Source organism: Vigna umbellata, chromosome 4 (assembly GCF_029865625.1).
Source record: "Vigna umbellata cultivar VRB3 chromosome 4, Vumbellata_1.0, whole genome shotgun sequence".
In the NCBI taxonomy this organism is placed as follows: domain Eukaryota; kingdom Viridiplantae; phylum Streptophyta; class Magnoliopsida; order Fabales; family Fabaceae; genus Vigna; species Vigna umbellata.
Window position 1 is genome coordinate 50,986,963 of NC_142168.1, and position 22,570 is coordinate 51,009,532.

The 22,570-nt window shown below is 30.9% G+C and overlaps 1 protein-coding gene across 1 annotated transcript; it reads left to right on the forward strand.

Annotated features, from left to right (window-relative positions):
- Window positions 1–5,036: 5,036 nt before the first annotated feature.
- Window positions 5,037–13,806, forward strand: LOC148200524 (uncharacterized). Its single transcript, XM_088113251.1, has 14 exons — window positions 5,037–5,279; window positions 7,482–7,565; window positions 9,321–9,522; window positions 9,692–9,789; window positions 10,545–10,631; window positions 10,719–10,857; window positions 11,048–11,293; window positions 11,667–11,809; window positions 11,905–12,099; window positions 12,246–12,336; window positions 12,429–12,552; window positions 12,809–12,919; window positions 13,015–13,114; window positions 13,307–13,806. The coding sequence occupies exons 1-14, from the start codon at window positions 5,125–5,127 to the stop codon at window positions 13,347–13,349; spliced, it is 1,818 nt and encodes a 605-aa protein (XP_087969377.1). The 5' UTR covers window positions 5,037–5,124; the 3' UTR covers window positions 13,350–13,806.
- The last annotated feature ends 8,764 nt before the right edge of the window (window positions 13,807–22,570 follow it).

The window sequence follows — 22,570 nt, forward strand, 5'->3', positions numbered from 1 at the left end:
TAATGTATGATTTCTTCTTAAAACTAATTAATATTTATGGCATTAACCAACATATGTATAGATTGTACTCTAAAACTTCATGATATATATTACATTGACCTAATAGTAATTTATCTTTGAAATAACTTGTAAACAATTCATAAACTATTATTGGTCAATTCCACAAATGTTAATTTATTTTAAAATGATTTTTTTATGTGATTTCAAAACCAAATTTTCAAATTGAGTGAAAAAATTTCAATGTAAATAAATATTATATTTTCGGAGTCGAATGTACTATAAGAAGATGATTTTCATGGACTTTCTTAGTCTTCTATGTGTTATGTGAGTTTCCTTCTGTTATATTTTTTATGTTCGTTCTCCATAAATAAATGGTAGTGTGTCTGTAAAAGATACTTTGACACCCAAATTAAAAGATGGTGCTTCACATAGTAATTGATGTTGTATAAAAAAAGAACTTAAATCATTTACTTTGATGTGTATACTACTTATAAGATGGTTATAAATACTATGAATTCTTACCTATAGGGTTATGATGCACAGAGTGACTCATTTACCTTTGATGTGTATTATGCTAAATTAAATAATAACATCCAGTAGAATATGACAGACAAGTTTATGACCGAGTGGTAAAAGCTTGGCTTGTGATTAGGTAGCTTAAATCGTGTGTAGTACATAAATCCTCTGGTCTTCTCATGATTTAAAGACGTGTAAAAAATTTTTAGTAAAATAATTATAGTGACCTTACTGACAACCGATATTTGGTGATTGTCTTGTACCACAAAACAAATGCAGAAAAAATTACATATTTATTAATAACCTTACTGACAACCTTACTGGTACAAATATTTTTATGTTGAGTGAATAAATTTCACTGTGAATATTTATAGGACAAGAAAATATTTAGAATGAATTCAAGAAATCAAATCTACTAGTATATTTTGTTGTTAACAAAGTTAGTTGAAATGACTTCTAAACAAAGTTAATTAGGAAGTTATTGGAAAAAGTTGTGAAGTCCCATATCACCTAATCCAAGTAACAAATTCATGTGATACAACTTATATATTGTTGACCAGTTTCTTAAATGTAAATTTATTTAAAATGAATTTTTATATGGTTTTAAAACCAATGAAAATATCTAAACTAAATTTCCATATTGAGTGAATAAATTTCACAATAAATGTTTATAAGAAAAAAAGTATTTAGAATGAATTCAGCTTCTCAAATAAATAAAAATATACTATTTTAGTTGTTAGTTGAGAAGACTTCTATGAAAATTAATTGCACAAGTCATAAAAAAAAATACTCAGAAAATCTGGTATCACCTTACTCAAGTATCAACTTATACATAAGGATATGCTAATTTATTTTAAATTAAATATTTATATGGTTTCAGATCCAACAAAATATCTACAAATCTCACATCACCTATTAATACATTCAAAAATTAATGTATTACATGATTAAAAAAAAGATCAATACACACATTAGTAATGAAACTCAAATGAACAAAATAACTAATAAAATGTATTTGATTTCTAGAGTACACATGAAAAAGAAGGTTGAATACTAAAAAAAAAATATAAACATATATTTTAAAGAAATTATTTAAATATACCTTTAAATCAAAAGTATTTTTAACATACAAGATATTTGTTTCGGCCTTCAATATTTTAATATTTTTTAGTTATGGAAGATGTATGGAAAATTTGATTTTTAATTTTTCTTCCATATGAATTTAAATTATGTAATATCCCAATTACATAGTATTAAAATTATAAAGAAACTGTCACATGTAGATCAGTTAACAAACAAAGATATAAAATTAATTTACAGTCATTTAACATAATTATAAAAATAAATTTTATATACAAGGTATTAAGATCAAAACTATATGCATCTAGCTAGTTTAGAGAAAACTAAATATATGTTGTCCTTCTATCCAAAGCTTGCTCTACAGAAATCTTATCACACTCTACTCATACCTACCAGATGATCATAGCCGAAACACACGAGCAATAAGAACACCTAAATACATAAGAAAACAAAACAGGGTAAGCTAATGTAAACATAATTATCATATAATAGTTAAGATTCCAACCTAGATCACATTCCAAGCCAAATAATCAAACACCCTATAAGCATGCAATAAACTTAGATGCGACTCATCCGGATATCGTATGAATATCGAACTATGGTAGTTCATGCACTTGTAGTGGTGAAACAGCTAGCTCACCCCAAACTACCACACAAGGTTAGTTCGTTAACAAATGTTCCCCTCGACTAGGATCTCCTGCTGTCATCTTTCTCTACTTGAGAATGAATGACCATTAGAGTGTCAAGATAAACTACTAGTACTTAGTTTCTTACATTCATACTAACACATTGATAACCATCATTAAGAATTATCCTTAGAACTCTTATAAACCTCACATCCATTTAACCACATATTCCAAAACATATCACTAAGTATCATATACATTACACCATATAAATCCAAGCAAAAATAAGAAATAGAAAACAAATCAATCAAACAACTTCAACTCATTCGTCCCGCTAACAACCTTTGCCCAGAAAGAGTCAAAACAACAAGCCTCTCAAACTAAGCAAGCTGGCTCGCTTAGCCTCTGCAACTCTCTGCCAAAAATCCCAAATACTCGCCCAATGAGTTTCTTCACTTGTCCAACAAGTTCCAAACAGCAAGCTCCCCAAGCTAAGCGAGCTGGCTCGCCCAACCCCTAGAACCCAATTAGTGCCAGAACTTCCCTAAACTCGCCCAACGAGCCCTTGTTGCTTGCCTAGCCTCACTACACAATTTTACAGCACCAAAATTGCCTAAACAACACCTCTAGACTACACATGACCTATTATAACCATTTTTACCAACTTCTAACACTCCTAAATTGAATTCTAAACTACCATAGACCAAAACAAATGTGTATAACCTATCTTATACTAGTTTAACACTATTATGCAACAAGATTTCAACTTAAAACAACTAAATCCTCAACTTATAGATCAAAATCGAATTCCACAAGTTCTAGCTAACTTTTAACCAATTTAAGGACCCCAACAAGTAAAAAATGACTCGATATAATACCACAAACCCTCCTCTTTGACACATAACTCCTAGTTCAAAATTTCACTAGTTCAAACCCCCACCCAAAATACACTGAAGCCACTTTGCAAACATGCTAAAACAACTTCCACTCCATTCTAACACACATATAAGCTATTTCTCATCCCAAACAAGTTACAAATGACCAAAATAACTGTCCTAAACCACACATTCTTACATTAGACCAATATTTTAGAAAATCACCTCTCAAACCTCCATTTTAGACCAAAATTGACCTATAACTCTACTCACACCATTACTCCTAGCATTTCAACCCAAATTATACCAACACAAACATATCAACTGCATTCACAAGGTTACTCCAAGTTCACACAAATATCCAAGCATGATATCATTCATTGTTCTCAATCAAACACAATTAACACTAAAACAATCATTTTAGACATAGCCAACAAATTACAATAACATACATACTAGTAGTCACAATTTCATACATTATAATCCAATTTAAAGGCAAACACTAGCTTTTCTTACCTTACACTAAAGCTAATGAGCTCTATAAATGTCGAAATCCTTGCTTAGAATTCAAGAAATTCTAGAGACGCCTATAGAACACAGAAAAGTGATCAAAGAGAGTCCTTAGAACTCTTGATCAACAAGAAACTAAGAAACAGAGGTACATAACACATGCGACCAAAAAGTCCTAGACATGATCTCAAATTAAGAGCAAAAAGGAAAAAAAGAGTCAAAACTTACTTGCTCTACAATTAGAAACTGATCGGTAGATGTTGGAGAACGCACTACAATGATCTTCTAGACACTTCTTGTTCGTTAAATAAATGATTCAGGGGTTATAATTCTTAGAGAGAAGGTAGAAAAACTCAAGAAACAAATTTTACAGGATTTGTTTTAAGTAATGAGACGTGTTTAAAAAATTCTATTTATATTATTGAATTATTTTAAAACTAAAAATACTTAATCTCATTATTTTAAAACACCAATCAACTCTAATACTATAATTTCTAGGTTCTTGCAAATTATATTTTATTTATCTTGGAGAGTTATTTTGGGTTTAAATTTTTTAATGTTTTTAGATAGATCTTTTAAAAAAAATATGAAATATATAAATTCTAAATTTATTATAAAATATTAGCATAGGTACTCTCAGCACTTATATATACATATTTTTTAAATATTTATAAATTTTTAAAATATTAAAAATAGTAATTAAAGGGATAAAATTGATAAAATAAAATTTGTATATAATTATTGATGTAATTATAGATAAAATAATTTTATTTATTGAAATAAAAATATTATATGTAATATTGTGTAAATATTTTTAAAATTTTAAAAAAATAATTACTAAAATAATAAAAGAGTAAATAAATAATTCTTTTATAATGAATAGTTATTTGAATTAAAAAAAATAGTTACAATAGATTTATTTATTATAATTGCTTATTTAAATTTTAAAAATAATAATTAAGAGAGTAAAATTAGAAAAGGAATCACCAAAAAATATATCCTATTTATATAGATATAAAGTTATTGATAATCAATATTTTTTTAAGACATTTTTTTTAGTTTTTTAAAATGTTAGAGAGAATTTTAGTATGATGGTAAATGCACACCCGAGAAATAGAAAATAAAAAAATCATCACTTGAAGTATTATAATATTTTATAGCAAAATTTAATATATTTCATCTGTCTCCTTATTGTAAAGTTCTCTCGTTTATAATATAATTAAATACAGTCATGAAAGAACCCAAAGAATAAAAAATGGATAGAAGAAAAAAAGTATAACTTTTATTTTTAAAAAATGTTTTGTATATAACAGTTTTCAATTAAAAAATTGGTATATAATTTTTAATTTTACAAAGTTTATGTAAAACAATAAAATATATTCATTTGTATTCATTCTGGTACTTTCAGTATAATTATGGAAACCTGTTACCAAATATACTAAAGTTCTGTATGATAACAATTCTTTGAGAGAAGAAGGAAGGAAAGCTGAAGCTATTAACAGAGCAACATCTCTGCAATGTCCGATGATGCGACTGTCCCCTCCGGCCGGTTCTTTATTCTTCACCATTCAACTCGCTCCAGACTCAGCGCTAAAGTCGGTCACTGCTTGTTCATCTGGGTTTCATACTTGTGCCGCATGGTGGTCGCAATCGGTTCATCTTGGTTCCTATGGTATTTGTTTTCACTCATTGGAAACCATATTTCTGTTCTTCTTTTCTCAACATATGAACTGAATCAGACCATACCTATGATGAGTTTGGAAGAAGTAATTTACTGTTAGGGTTTATATTAACTCACTCAAGTTCATAAGATCATGATTGGCCTTCTCAACTCAGAATAGTTCATAAAATTGGTAAGAAATTTAGAGCATGCACATAAAAGCTGTAGTTTAATAATAATAGTAATTATGAAAGGTCTATTGGTCTGACCTAATAGGTGTTATTTGTAATTTATGAAAATAAATTTTCTAAATTTGATACTGTAAAGACAACTTATACAAAGGTGTTTCCATTTCTGGTAAAAATATTTTTTTTTTTGGAAATTAGAGTGTTTGCATTTGTGTAAATGTTTGAAACGATTTATAAGTAGGTTAATAAACTATTTTCAGTTTATCTCCTCATAATGAGTTATCAAGACAACTTACACTTAAACTTACATCCCAAGTGTAACACCTTATTTTTAATTTATTTTCAATAATAGAAATAACTTGTTGCAAATGCTTGCATCATAAACACCTATAAGCACTTTGGTGGTGTTTGAATTAAATTCAGTCTTAAATATTTATAATGGAAGAAACCTGTTAAAACGAATTGAGTTTGTCCAATAAAGTCTACTTGTAAACTTCACTTGTTGACAAATTTAAATCAAAAGTCTGATGTAAAAGCTAACAGCACAAGTTATAAGAGAAATGTTTAGAAGTCCCACATTGCATACATATCAAGTCTTTCAGTGCAACTTATATGTATGTGGGGGCAACTTCTTTGGTTAATACGAATCTGTTTTAAGATGGAATATTACTTACTCTAGTAGGATTGCCCAGTTTACCAGACATCATTCCCCTGTGGGGATGTGTGTTGTAAAGTCCCATACTGTCTGCTACCTTTGATAGTCCTCCTTAAATAAAACATAGGTTTCAAAACCAGCTAAATATTGTGGTTGAAAGTCTGATTCAAAGGAAGCAGTAGTTTAAAAGAATTCATGCACCTTTGATAGTCGTCCTTAAGACATAGGTTTCAAACCAGCTAAATGTTGTTGTTGAAAGTTTGATTCAAGGAAACTGTAGTTTAAAAGAATGAAAAAATGATACTTTGATGCAAATTTTTTACATTCATTTGACACTATCCTTCTTTACTTTTTACTCTATTTTATTTTCTTAAAAGTGTAAAAAGTCACTCTTTTATGAACATTTTATTCTTATAATGTTTGTCAAATGAATGGAAATGCGTATCATCCTACCATTACTTTGAAAGAATTCACACATTTGGGAGAAGCCAATGGAACACCTGATGTGTTGTCTAAATGTGATTTGGATTTGGAAATTTCTTTAATTTTTTTTATCAGATTTTCTTTCTTTAGCTTTATCAGCTAATACTGTTGGCATTACTTTCTTTTGAAGTAGCTAGTGTACTTCTGGGACATTGAATTAGATAGATTGTATTCATGGTAAGACATTTGATAATGGGTACTGAAACAAATGTTTGATTGTTAGAAAGTTGAAGCGGATGTTCTTGTAATCTTTCATATTCTTGTAAAAGTTACTCCAAATAGCTTTATTCTTTCTTGTTAGACTGCTTATGTACATCTCTGGTTTGTTGATATATGCTGGATTTATCAAAAGAGGAAATTAATGTAAGTGTCTTAGGGATAACGTGTAATATTTTTCCTTTAATGTGTTATATTATTGCCATTTACAATTTTAAATTAAAGCACTTAAAAATATTCATCTTATTTTATTAAAATCTTACCAGAAAGTAAATCCTTCTCAAAAACAGACTATTGAATGCTGGATAATACTTATTGATAAAAACAAATTATATACACCAGCGACATGCTATTTTTGTCTTATAGAAGGTTATATAATATAAATTCATTAAGTTTTTTAATTGATTTAGCAAGTTCCAAAGCATATGTTCAAACAAGAGGAGGATATGTGGTTTAACTCTGTAGTTACTTCAAAACTTAATCATGAATGTTATTATCAAAATGTAGTGTAAATGTCATCTAGTATGTTTAAACAGTATGAGACTAGACTATTTGAGTCCTAACAGTTGTTTCATGTTTCTCTTGGTGCATTGATGTTTTGATTGAATGATCATGTGGGTCACGTACTCTTCGTATTGTTTATATCCTGTCATTGTGCCATCTGTTTTGCAGTCTGCAAAACTCATGCCCTCATGCTTCACATATTCAAATGGTCAAAGCTTGTGGGAAACATGTGCAACTCCAATTCTTAAACAGGTAATCTCATTGTAGATTAATTCTTACCGTCATCGTTGGTTTCAATTTAAATTACTCATAATGTGTTATCTAAAATGGTCACATTTGGATGTATAGTCTAAAAGGCTCAGTCGTTGAATTGTGTGCTATGCACGAGTCAAACCGATATGAAATGTCAATTAACCTCAGTTCAGGATTTTAACAAGATTAAACATGTTTGTTAATTGTTTCTGCCACATTATCTTTTTTATTCTGAACTAATATATTGGTTAAACAAACCTTGTAGTACAGAGTTCATTTTTGTGTAGTGTCCATGGATCATGCTAAAATTGTCAACAACATATAGGTGTACATACCAAGCAAATAGTTCATTCCTATAAATAGTCATTTTATACATTCAATATCAAGTTCATCCATACTTTTCAATTTGTTTTGTTTTCTATTAACATTAGTTCAAGTTTTCCCTCTAATCATTCCATTCTACCCGCTGCTTGTGTGTCGAACCTAGGTGGCTTTGAACATTAAATCTATCATGTGTTGTCTGTGATTTTACAGGTGAAGAGTGATTTTACCAGATATTGCTATGGAGATGAGCAGCATTTGGATGAGACATGAAAACAAGTATTCTTATATGACCATGTATGTTATTTGAATTAGTGAATAGTCAATTAGGTGCTTTTATTTTTTGTATATTATTACTCCATTTTCATACTTTTAGGAAATACATAAAACATAAAAGTAACATTTATTTCTCTCTGTTCTCTGCTTGTGTTTGAAATGAAACACAACACAGTACTTGAACCAATTTGCTACTTAAATTTAGGGTGATTTGGTTCTGAACATGGTCAAAACTGAATCCTTCTTAATACATAATGATATATTTGTCATTAACCAACCATAAAATAAACTTAAACTATTAGGGGATTGCATGTGAATCTTTTTTCATACTACAGACTCTTAACAATCTTCATCCACACTGGCAGCATTAGCTAGACCATTAGATTGCCACTGCATGAACTTGTTGATAATGGAATTTAAACATTCTTCTAAAGTAGCCTGTGATATGTTCTTCAGTTTTGAGACATCATTTTGTCTGTCTTGCTTCACTGTTGAGGAATACGAATAGAAGTTCTCCTGTTCTACAATTGATCCTTGTCGAAGTATGATTGTCAAATTTGCATTAGTTAACCAATCAATTGTACTATTACTCATTAGTAATTTTTCTAATTTTAATTTAAACAAAAAATTAGTAAATTAGTAGAATAGGATGCATAACTTATTTTGCTGGTTCATCTCTTCCCTTGTGCACACACTATCACCTCTCTCTGTATTGTTAGCTCTTTTAATCACGTTATGTTCCCTGGTCTTTTTTTATTCATTTGTTACTATTTATTTAATTTAAAACTCCATTTATGTTCATTTGGAGGTATATCATGGACTTTACCTCATCTTAAGCTTATAACTTCTATTCTTATCCTTAGCATTTATACCTCTTTTTCAAGCTTCTTTTTGTGTTGTCTCAGCATTTGAGATTCTACTAAATACTTTTGTATTGTCTCAGGCTTTTTTGGGATCACAGTCTGTGTTGGTTTTGGAATCTAAAGCTATGGCTAATGTCCATTGTAATCCACTTGGCATTTAGTAGACTACTTTTAGTAAATTAGAATAACATCTTCAGAAAATTGTTCAGATTTAGCTTTAATACATTTATAGGTTGATAAAAAAAATCAATATATTCATTGCCGCATTAATAAATTTTTTTTTAACTATATATAGAGAGAGACGGAAGGACACTCTCAAAATTCCAAACCAGCCGTCCTTCCTTTGCTACTCCCTTCAACTCAGCATTCAAAGAGAGAATTCCTTTCTCCTACTCAAAATGGACGTGAGATTATCTTCTGCTCAGACTAAGAACTCCGAGGATGTTGTGGCCAGTCCTCCCCTTCAAATTGGTGGAACTGGAAAATCTTGTCATCAAGTATTTTATTAATTCTTCTCTTTTTTACTTATGTGATGTCTAATTTTTCATGTTGCATGTTGGATTGTGGTGATTTTTTTTTATTACTCTTTGTTGTTCAGTTTGTTTCTTGATTTTGTGGTACATTTGGATGATAACACATTTGTTTTGTTGGTTTTCGACTGTGAAGTGCCGGCAAAAGAAGGAGAATTTTGCTGCAACCTGCAAGAACTTAAAGAAAGGGAAGAATTGTCCGATTAAGTACTGCCACAAGTGCCTCTTGACTAGGTCAGTTCAGCATTAGAAACCTTGGGTTTTTTTTTTTTTTTTAGATGTTTGTATTTTTCATAGAAGTGTGATATGCTTGGCACCACTGTTGAGGAAGAAATCTCAAGTAGGTTACTGCTATATTCCTTCCTATCATATGCAGCATAGCAAAGATATATATGAAGATATGGGAACAGTGGAAGGGCATAGAGGAGCTCAAGGTCTTGTTTTTGGTCATGTTTATGGGAAAACCTTTTTTAATTTGCAACACCATCCAAAGATCCATTGTTTTGCAAGAGTATACAAAGAAATATCAAAAATATCTTGTCTTGTACCAGGTCGCTGGTATCCCTCATGAGATACTATATCTTGTGAGAACAGGGTAGGACCATGAAACAGTTGTTGTCTATAGTGGTTCTGCTTACCTTGAGTAAGATTGTTTATTATGCTGGATACCTGTGTCCTTGTAAGGAAAAAAGACAACACATTTTGGTGGTTTTTGTGTGTTTCAACTATAGATGCAAAGCAATGGAATTTGGGACACACGTCCAATGCAAGGACAACTTAAATTTTCCTAAAAACTATGACTAATATTGTTTTTGTAAATGTGAAATGTTCCAAATTTGGGGTCCAAACATTCTATACATTTAGAAGGAATTAGGCTCTGATTGTCAGCTGAGATATCCTTGGTACAAAAAGAATCGGAAGTATAACAATACAATACTTGTATATATGTATATGTTTTCTCCAATGACGATTTTCCTGTGGTAAATTAGGTATGGAGAGAATGCTGAAGAGGTTGAACAGTTGGCTAATTGGACATGTCCGAAGTGTCGAGGCATTTGCAACTGTAGTCTTTGCCAGTGGGTTTCTTTTTGATGTTTTCTATTTGCTTTTTGAGTTGGTAGTGTATCCATGAGTTCATTCTGATAAAGGAGTTATGTTTGTAGAAAGCGACGAGGTGAACAGCCTACTGGTCCCCTGTATCGGAGTGCCAAGGAATCTGGCTTTAAGTCAGTTGCAGAAATGCTTGCAATGAAGAAGAATTTAGAAACATCAAATCCATTAAATGAGGGTAATCTGATAAAGGTATGCTATTTTTCTACCTGTCCCCTTTGCTAATTCTCTTGTGGTTGACAGATTTGGTTGAAAAGGATCCCTTGTTTAACTGTGCGAATTCATGATAAGTTAATGATGATATGAGCGAATGTGTTTATATTTCAATTTATGATAAACTTTTCATGAGATGGTTCGTGTTCTTTTTTGTTATTTCTTGCAGGAGCCTGAAGTATTTCTCTCAGGGGAACTTGGAAATGAAAATTTTTCAGATGCAAATGTCACTGCAGTTTGCACCAAAGATGATGGTGGTGAGAATTTTGGAATGAACTTAGAGAGCAAAGCAATTGCAGAGGAAATTCTTTTACCACCGGGCATGGAGTTAAAAGAAATATTTGGCATCGAGTTACCACCCAAAGAGGTTGGCAATGCGTTGCAGATTTTAGAGTTTTGCAGAGTGTTTGGAAAGGTATGGTTTCGTGTTAACAAATTTTCCTGATGGTTTTTCTAATTAATTGCATTTAATAGTTCCCTGATTGAATAATCACGATCAGCAAATTCCTTTAATTCTATAAGGGGATGTTACCAAATTGGAACTAATTATTTCTGTCAATATCACTCAACTTGAAAGTCAAATTTTAGATGATTTTGCAGTTGGTCATTTAATTGAACGTTTTGACCATGAATGATATTCCCTTCTGTTACATTAAATTATATACCCTAGAAAAAATGGTATTATTGTTCAAGCTTAATTCTTGCTTTATAGTTATGGTGTTGCAACCATTCATAATATATTAATCAAGTGTTTCTTCACTGTTATTCCTGTGTGTAATTTTAATCAGGCTCTTGATCTCGAGGAAGGAGAAGCTAAAGCCATTTTTAAAGAATTGATCAGTGAAGAAAGTATGGATGAACATAATTCCTCACTGATTCAATTTCACATTAGATTGTTGGAATTGATTGCAAGCAATTCGAAGAAAAGTGAGTTATCCCTTACAACTCTTATTTGGAGTTTTCTCAGTGATTAAATTTTTTTGAGATGCTTGAATTAAAGTTTCCATATGGATTATTTTGGTGTAGGTCTCCATCCTTCTCAACCAAGAATGAAACTAATTCATGGTTGAAACATTTAGAGGATTTGATTATGCAATCATATCATCTAAATGATTTCCCTGTGGATTGGTTTCAAGAAGGCATCAGTGGATACTATAAATTGGATTTGTGTAAAAAGTTTAAACTGATGACTCTTCTTTGTGACGAAGCTTTGAACACTCAGTAAGTACTGTTAAAAAATATTCCTTTTTGTGTATTCTTCTTTTGTTTTATTACTTTCACCACTTCATCTTTCTTTTCTTTTTTTTTCTTACTTTTGTTGTCTTAATATCAATTAAAGTGGTGGGAAACTTGCTTAATATGTCCAGAAAACTAAGGAGTTATATTCAGGACGAAAATTCAAGGCATGCAAAAGTAGCGAAAGAAACAAAACTTAAGATTGCTGCAGCTAAAGAAAAGGTAATATAAAACAAGGTCTTATGATGCTCTTTGTATATGGATTATCCTTGCTGTTACAGTTCATAATAATTCTGTGTGTATGATATGTACAGATAAAGTGTCTTGCACAAAAGTTGCAGAATGAGAATGCCAAAGTGTCCTCCATTCCAGGGGAGGAGCATGAGGTTGACGAAGCACACATTGAGATGTTAAGGTTAAAGAGCACAGGTGAAAAATGTATGTCATGATTAATTGTTTCTTAATAGATGTTAAGGTTAAACATCTAGGTAGGTCTTGGTTTAATAAAGAAATAAATGTTGTTAATGTGGTAAAAACAGAAAACAGAGTCTGTGTAGGTAATTTTGTTTCTTAAATAAATTAACGCACTTAACTAGGTCAAAATGGAAAGTTTGGATACATATTGTTTTATATGTTACTAGTTTTAATGTTTATGCTATTGTAAGGGTTGACAATTGTTTTTCTTATGTTAAAGACAAAAGTGGATGTGATGCTACGAGAATCAATCCAGAGTTTGTGGACAACAATGGGATGACATTTTGGAAGTTACAAAGTTACAATGACGAATCGGTTCTTCTGCTGCAAGGTAATTCTCAAAATTTATGAGCTCAATTTGTCTGATTGATGATACCATTTTGACTAGGGAATTAGCAAGTTTTCTAAAAGAAAGCATCAATGCAGATATGAAGATACAAGATGAAACTGCTACTTTACCTGAAGAAAGCTGGTTTGTTTACGGTCTTCCAGAGAAGGACGAGATTGATAAATATATATCTTCAAGGTGAGTTGTTTTCTTAAACTTGAGTGAATTGTTGTTGTGATTTCAGATACTTTACATCATATTTGAAATTGAATTGCTTATATTTTGTCAATGAACATGATGGTGAATTTTTAATGTCCTATTCGGATGTTTTTATTTGTAGACTAAGCCACAGCTATTGAATCACATGTTTCTTTTCTATCTTGGTTGCAGGGCTAAAAGACTTAAGAGTCTCAATTCTCAAAAAAGTTTGTAGGAGTTTATGTTTAATGTTAATTGTTCTTAATAGCATAATGCTGGCGAAAACCCTCATTCCATATGGGTCTTCTTTCAGTGGAGTAATGGTATTGTATTAATGATGAGACTCTTGTAAATTTATCTACTAATAATAATATTTTGTTAAGATTCTTTTTGACATGATATCATTTTTTATTTTTGTAGGTTTCGGTGGAAATCTCCTTTGTTTTTGGACTCAAGGGACCTTCATTATTGTAATCATTGTATATAATTTTTTTGTATTTTATTTTAGTGGAATACGAAATGAAATGATTTTTTTTGTAATTTAATTACTATTTAGAGTTGTATTTTTTTTATTTAACTTATTAGATGTACAATGATATATTCATTGAAAAGTGATCATGTATTCTGAATATTTCTAATAGTAACAATAAGAAGAATTCTAGATTTTTTGTCTTGATCAAATGTTAGCAATATACGACTTAGTGTTACAATTTTCCATAACCATATAATCCATTATTAGAAGTATGTAGGATTATTATTAGAAGTATGTAGGATTATTTGTAGAAGTTGTTCATAATAAATAGTTTTATTAGGTCAATGTATATGAATTATTTATAAATTTCAAAGGTTAGTTGAATATCTATAATCTTGTTATTAGTTTTGTTTTTTATGTTTTTATAAAAGTTTTATGAATTTTTTTAAACAAATTCATTTTTCTTGACTGTTCTACATATAATCGCAAATCATTAAAAAGTTATGAGCAAAGCTGTCTGCAATATCAGGTGGAAGCACTGTGTCTCCGATCACAGCAGGTTTATATTTTCAATGAATCTTGTTTTTGTTGAAACGTTTTCTTTTTGCCTCTTTTTTGAACCAATGAACTGAGCTAAGCAATTTTGTGGCTGTTGCTTCACTTGATATTTGTATTTCTGCATAATGGCTATTGGCAACACAGCATGTTTATCACTTTATGATTTTTCATTTTTCTTGATTGTTCTACATATAATCTCAAATCATTAAAAGAAATTAATACATACACTAATGTTCATGTATAGGTAAACAACTAAAATTAAAATATTTGAATTCTGCAAGAAGACAAATTTTATTTAAGAAGAGAAGCAGAGGACTAGCGAACCTCTCTGCAATATCAGGTGGAAGCACTGTGTCTTCGATCACAGCAGGTTTATTTTTTCAATGAATCTTGTTTTTGTTGAAAACTGTTTTTCTTTACCTCTTTTCTGAACCAATAGGATGAATATGAAAGAAAGGTAGTAGACGAAACCTCTCTGCAATTTCTAGGGTTTTTCCTATTGCCAACTGTATTCATCTTTTTCAATAGCATCTTCTTTTTTTCATTGAAAACTGCATTTTTTCTGAACCAACAAAAGAACAACCAATTTACTGCTGTGTTTCTGCGTTTATAATAAAACATTGAATGCGCAGATTGAGATTGCTTCCTTCTATAAAGTAATATTGATAAGAAGATTCATCAATGAGAAAAATGAAAACGACGAGAGGAAGGTAAATCACTAACGTATCCTTTAATCTATTACAAGATGCCATAATAATAAGAAATATTTTTCACCTAAGTTCTATGGTGACATTTATTTGAATTGTATAAGAAGACAAATTTTAATTAGGAAGAAGAAGCAGAGGACTAGCGAACCTCTCTGCAACATCAGGTGGAAGCATTGTCTCATATCACAGCAGCTTTGTCTTTTCCATAAATCTTGTTTCCGTTTCAGAAGAAGAAAGGTTGGAGACGGAACCTCTCCAAAACTTAAATAGCATCTTTTTCTTTGAAAACTGTATTTTTTTTCTGAACCAATAAAAAAGAACAACCAATTTACTGCTGTGTTTCTACTTTAAATGTGCATATCGATATTGCTTCCTTCTATAAATTAATATTAATTCTCGTAAATATAATAATAGAAGAAGATAAATAATTTATTATCCTCTCATCAACGAACAGTAAGATGCCATAAATAAGAAATTGATTCAATAATTCAAGACAACCATTTTAATTAATATAAAAAAACTAAGTTTCAAAAGTAATTGATTGATTCAATAATTATTACTCTTTCAAAACTAGTTGTAATATGAGTTTAAGCAACAATTATCATCATAAGTTGGTTTGTTTATTACACTATAATAAATTAAGACAATTATAAATAATTAGAGAAGGAAATGAAACAAACGAAAATAACAAACCTCAGACAACTATGCAAGCTTTTTTATATAGTAGTTGATGTCCATAACAACATGTTATGTCCAGCAAATGAATTATGAAAAATTGAATGTTTTGGGATATACTTATATAACAAAAAAAATTCATAACACCGAGGTTCTTACCAATTTTTCACTTGTTGATGGTTGGGGAGATACTTGTGAAAGGAGCAAAACTACATAACATCCTTGAGGGAAACTATAATTAGTTGCCAATGACGTCTAACATCGACTTATTGTTTATGATGTCAATAAGCTTGTGTAATACACTAAGAGGATTGTCCACAGATAAAATATTCTTCTTTAATTTAAAATTTTTCTCTCAATACGATTATACCAAGGGGTCAGATGTAGAACCAATCAAACTCTTTCACAAATTTCAAACTTGTACAATTATTTTGTCTCTTTTAAATTTCTCCTTTCCACTAACACTTTGCATATTTTTTAACATAAAGAATTTTCAACTAAACTCTCACAAGTCATTTAAATGATGTCGGCCAAGCATGCCGTGAACAAAGTTCCTTCATCTTTTTAAATAAAATTAAGATGTAGAGTCTTGAAAAGATAATGTAAAATTATGGGAGGGATCAACTCAACTAATGAAACATCCCAACTTTTAATAAAGTTAAGGAATTTTAAATTCATTGAAGTTATAAGAGGGATCATCTTAGTGAATGAAGCTTCCTTACCTAAACTTTTAATTCAATTAAGTTCTCGGAAAGATCATCTCGAATAATAAAGTTTTCCTACCCAAATCTTTAATTCAATATAATTATTGGAGAGATCATCTTATTTGATGAAGGTTCCTTACCCAAACTTTGAATTCAATGAAGTTATGGAAGGGATAATATTAGTCGATGAACCTTCCTTATCCAAACTTATAATTTAATGAAGTTATGGGAGGGATCATCCCAGATGATGAAGCTTCCTTATCATGTTTAACTAGAGTGAACATATGTGAGTAGAATAATTATAACATAATCACATGATAAAATATTGTGTTATTAATTAGATGTCTTATTAAAACCTCCTTAGGACAACAGGCACACCGATAAAAAAGAATGCTTCACAAAAATATACAACAACATTAACTATAATCATGTTAAATATAAAAATGGATAAAAAGGGAACAGAAAACCATCCCATGTTTAAAATTATGATTTCAAAATATTTTTGGCAATTACAATTTTTACTATCTATTCATTCATTTGTATTTATTTTCATTACTGTATACCTATTATAAATAAGAGAAATTACACTATAAGTCTCATGTTTTCTTTACTAGAGTGTGTATAATGAAACAAATTTTAATAATTAAAAAGATTTAAAATTAACCTCTTACAATATATATTATACTTTTTAATTATATTAGAATCTATCTATTATGATTTTTCAAAATGAAAAGTTTAAAACATTAGAAATAAATGTTCAAAATAATGATTTAAAAAACTTAATAACAATATAAATTATATAAAACATAATAAATAAAATGGAACAATATCTCCTTAAGGAGGCACTCTATTAACAATACCTAAGAAAATAAAATAAAGAATAATTATACATAAATATATATTCTCTACGAACCGTTAAATATTATAATATAAAACATACACTTTTTAATACTTTATTGATATTTAGAAGAGTAAAATAACGATTTAAAAAAAATGAAAATAAAATAATATGAGATAAAATATAATAACAATATAAAATATATAAAACATGATAAATAAAATGGATAATATCTCGTATTTTATTGGATTGGACGTCGGTGCATAAAAAATAAAATGGAGTACGTCATTAAGGAGGTACTCTATTGGAGGAGACATCGATGCATGGCTGTATAATCATGGAACCACTCTATTGGACGACACATGGGTGATAACATTTCTCTGCAATGACTGTATAAAGATGGAAACCTCTTACCAATAATAATATATTTCTTAAGATGGAAACCTCTTACCAATAATAATATATTTCTCACTGATAACAAGGAAAAAGCTATTACCAGAAAAACATCTCTACAATGTCCAATGAAGCTACTGTCTCTTCATGTCACCGATTCTTTAGTCTTCACCATCAACTCACTCCCAACTCGCTCCCAACTCAGTCACTGCTTTTTCATCTAAGGTTCATATTTGTGCTGAATGGTGGTGGCAATGGGTTCAACTTGCTTCCAATGGTATTTCTTTTCTCTCTTTCTAAATCATATTTTTGTTCTCTTTTCTCAACATATGTTACTTTGTGCATTGAAGTTTTATTGAATGGTCCCGTGGATGTTTTCTTTTCTTATTTTAGATGCCAAAATCTTTTTTTTTTTAAATTTTCGTCTAACCTTTCTACCTTGGTTTTGGACACAATCGCGGCCTAGACTTTACCATGTGGCAATCTAAAACCCTAAGTGCTATCCAACCACATGCTGCCGTATCACCACCCCTGCCACGTCACCATCTTCTTCAACCTTCCATTCACAGAAACCCTAAACTCCCAAACCCTAGCCGCCATACAATTGCCGCCGGTCACCATCTTGCTGCAACCAAGCCGCCGTCGCAGAGCCACCCAGAATCGCGCATCTCCACCACCATCATCCTCGTTGGAGTGCAGGTCGTCATCTCAACCGGCGCCATCACCCAGCATCAGCGTTCCCATTGCGTCGGGAGAATCTTCAGGCCATCATCTTCCTCGTCGAGACGTCACCGTAAGAGTAGTGCCTCCGTCGAACATGAACACTCATCGACCATGACCTTCTCATTCACGCTTCTTGCTCACCATCTTCATCTTCGTCTAACCCTGCCTCACCAAGAACAAAGCGCGAGCGGCGAAATCATCACCATCACGCCGCTGAAGAATGCCACCTAAAGCTGATTCAACCTTCGTCCTCCTCGCGCAACTAACCTGCAACCACAAAGAAAAACCCAAATCCAGAACACAGAAACTTCCATCGCAGAAAACCCAGATTCGTTTTGTCATCGCGCCACTGTCCACCATGCAGAAACCTTAGCCTAATCATCGTCAAAGATTCCCCACCTATAGCCGCCGCACCATCCTCGCCGGAGCACAAGTTGTCGTCGCCAATCTCCTTCGTCTTCATCACTTGCAAATTAAGAAAATGCAGAGAAAACCCCAATATCCAGATCGCAAAACAGAACTGTGACAACTCCTCCATTCGCGGAACACCATCGCGAGCACCTTTAGACCATGTCCTTCCATCAACGCGAGCGCGCCGCGACAACGCCATCACATTTTCGTCTTCTCCACTATCGTGCAACCAGTAGCGTGTTCCTCTCCGCCAGATCGCAAGAATGGAGAAAATGGAACAACCCGCGGTCTGAAACGAAACAAATTTCAAAGAAAAAACACAATACCTACAATAAAATACAATAAAACGTAAGTTTGATAATCCGAATCAATAAAAAAACGTATCAAACCAACCCAAAAACGAAAAAACTCTGGTGACCAAATCTAAATTTGATCGGATACAAATGTAGGGGATGAAAAATGAGGAAGGAAGTCCTTCTACAGTGACAACGGTGGCGCAACAGAGGCGTAAGGAAGAAGGGAAAAAGTGGTGGCGGCAGAGAGAAGTTGCAGAGAGAGATCGCGTTGGAGAAGACGAACCATTCATGCTTTTTCGAATTTTAACCCTGTACAGGGGCTACTACCGCAATTCTCATATTAACTGAGGCCTATTCTCTTAAATATTTAAAATTTATTTAGATCAGGGAATAGACCGCGGTTCCCCAAACAACCAAGGCCTATTTCCTACAGGGAGAATAGGGCGCGGTTCCCCTTAGAACCGCGACCTATACTGTCGATATAATTTCAAAAATACCACTGCATAATATTATGCTGCGGTTTCTAGTGAACCGATGCATAATGTGTGCGATAATAGATTAATATTTTACTGGTGTCATATACAATAAATTATATGAGATTAATTTTATTTATTTTCAATGGTTAGATTAAAAGTAATTTTTTTAAGGAAGTATCAGTTTTCATATCATAGTCATAAATTTCATTCACATTCTCTTATTTAAATATATAAAGATGGATAGAAACAGATAACCATCCCATGTTTAAAATTATGATTTCAAAATATTTTTGGAAATTACAACTTTTACCATCTATCCACCAATTTGTATTTATTTTCCTTAGTGTATACCCATTATAAATAAGAGAAATTACACTGAGTGCCATGTTTACTTTACTATAATGTTGTGCATATGTGCATAATAAAACAAATTTTAATATTTAAAAAGATTTAAAAAATAACCTCTTACAATATAGATTATACGTTTTAGTTATATTAGAATTTATCTATTATGATTTTTCAAAATGAAAAATTAAAAACATTAGAAATAATTAAATTTAATATATAAAATTTAAATTAAATTAATTGATTACTAAGAAAATTAAATAAAGGATAATTATACATAATTCTCTACAAACTGTTAAATATTATAATATAAAACATACATTTTTTATTTCTTTACTGATATCTAGAGGGGAGAGTAAAATAATGATTTTAAAAAAATGAAAATAAAATAATATGAGAGAGAAAAAGAAATCTTAATTTTAAATGTAATAACAACAAAAAAATCTTAATTTTAAAATCTAATAACAACATAAAATATATAAAACTTAATAAATAAAATGGAACATCACGTGATGTCATAGGCACTCTATTGGACGGGACATGGTGCATGGCTGTATAAAGATGGAAACCTCTTACCAATAAAAATAAATTTTTGTGTGATAACAACGAAAACGCTATTAACAGAGCAACTGCAATGTCGAATGAAGCTACTGTAGATCACCGATTCTTTCCTCTTCACCATCAACTCGCTTCCAACTCAGCACTCAACTCGGTCACTGCTTTTTCATCTAAGGTTCATATTTGTGCTGAATGGTGGTGGCAATGGGTTCAGCTTGCTTCCAATGGTATTTGTTTTCTCTCTTTCTAAATCATATTTTTGTTTTCTTTTCTCACGTATGAACTGGATCAGACCATACCCTACAATGATTTTGGAAGAAGTAATTTACAGTTAGGGTTTAAATTAACTCAGTCAAGTTCATAAAATCATGGTTGGCTTTCCTAAGTCAGAATAGTTCTTAAAATTTGTAAGAAAGTGTAGTATTTTTTCCTACATTTTGAAGATGCACACAAGAGTAGTAGTTTAATAATAATAATAACTAAAATGAAAGATCTATTGGTCTAACCTAATAGTTGTTATTCATGATGTAGCCTTGTGAATAGATTTAAACAGTTGTAAATATGATTTCTTCCAATCTGTCTTGGCACAAATGAAATTAGGTGATGCGTTGTTGATGTGTTTGTAACATGTTACTTTGTGCATTGGAGTTCTGATTGAATGGTCCTGTGGATTTTTTCTTTTCTTTTCTTATTTTAGATGTATGTATTTTTTATAAAAGTGTGATATGCTTAAACCACTGTTAAAGGAAGAAATCTCGACTAGATATATATGAAGATGTGGGAACAGTGGAAGGGCATAGAAGAGCTCAAGAAATTTTTTATGCCAATTTTTTTTTTAATTTGCAACACCATCCAAAGATCCATTGATTTGTAAGATTATACAAAGAAATTACAAAAATATCTTATCTTGTATCAGGTACTCTATATCAAAGTGCCAAGGCATATGATTTTAAGTCAGTTGCAGAAATTCTTACAGTTAAGAAGACTTCAGAAACATTAAATTCATCGGACAAAGATAGTATGGAAAAGGTATGTTATTTTTCTAACTTGTGATTAGGTAATGATGATGTGAGGGAAAATGCCTTGCAACTTTTAAACTTTTGCAGAATATTAGTAAAGTTATGGTTTCATGTTAAGAAATATTTCATCGTTTTTTTTATTAATTGCATTTAATAGTTGAGTGATTGAACAATTACATTTGACAAATTCCTTTAATGCTACAAAGGATGTTACAAAATTTGGGACTACTTATTTCTATCAATATCATGCAAATTAAAAGTCAAATTTTAGATTATTTTGCAGTTGGTCATTTTATTGTGTTTTTTCACCATGAACGATGTTCCCCTTCTGTTACATTGAATTATATATCCTATAAAAAAAATGGTATTATTGTTGAAGCTTAATTCTTGTTTTATAATTATGGTGTGGCAGTCATTCATAATATATTTATCAAGTGTTTCTTCACTGTTATTTCTGTGTGAAATTTTATTCAGGCTCTTGATCTCAAGGAAAGAGAAGCTGAAGCCATTTTTAAAGAATTGATCAGTGAAGAAAGTATGGATGAACATAACTCCTCACTGATTCAATTTCACATTAGATTGTTGGCTTTAATTGTAAGCAATTCGAAAAAAGAGCGAGTTATCCCTTACAATTCTTGTTTGAAGTTTTCTCGGTGATTAAATTTTTTTGAGATGCTTGAATTAAAGTTTCCATATGGATGATTTTGGTGTAGGTCTCCATCCTTATCAACCAAGAAAGAAACTCATTCATGGTTGAAACATTTAGAGGATTTGATTATGCAATCATATCACCTACTAAATGATTTCTCTTTGGATTGGTTTCAAGAAAGCATCACTGGATACAATAAATTGGATTTGTCTAAGAAGTTTAAACTTTTGGACGAAGTTTTGAACACTAAATAAGCATTTCAAGTACTGTTAAAAAATATTCCTTTTTGTGTATTCTTCTTTTTGTTTTATTACTTTAAAAAATATTCCTTTTTGTGCTGTTAAAGAATTTTGGACACACTTCCAATGCAAGGAACAACTTAAAATTTTCTAAAATCTATGACTAATAATATTGTTTTTGTAAATGTGAAATGTTCCAAATGAGGGCTCCAAACATGCTATACATTTAGAAGGAATTAGGCTCTGATTGTCAGCTGAGATATCCTTGCTACAAAATCAAAGAATAAGAGAGTATAACAATACAATATATACGTATATGTTTTCTCCAATGACGATTTTCCTGTGGTGAATTAGGTGCGGGGAGAATGCTGAAGAGGTCGCACAATTGGACAT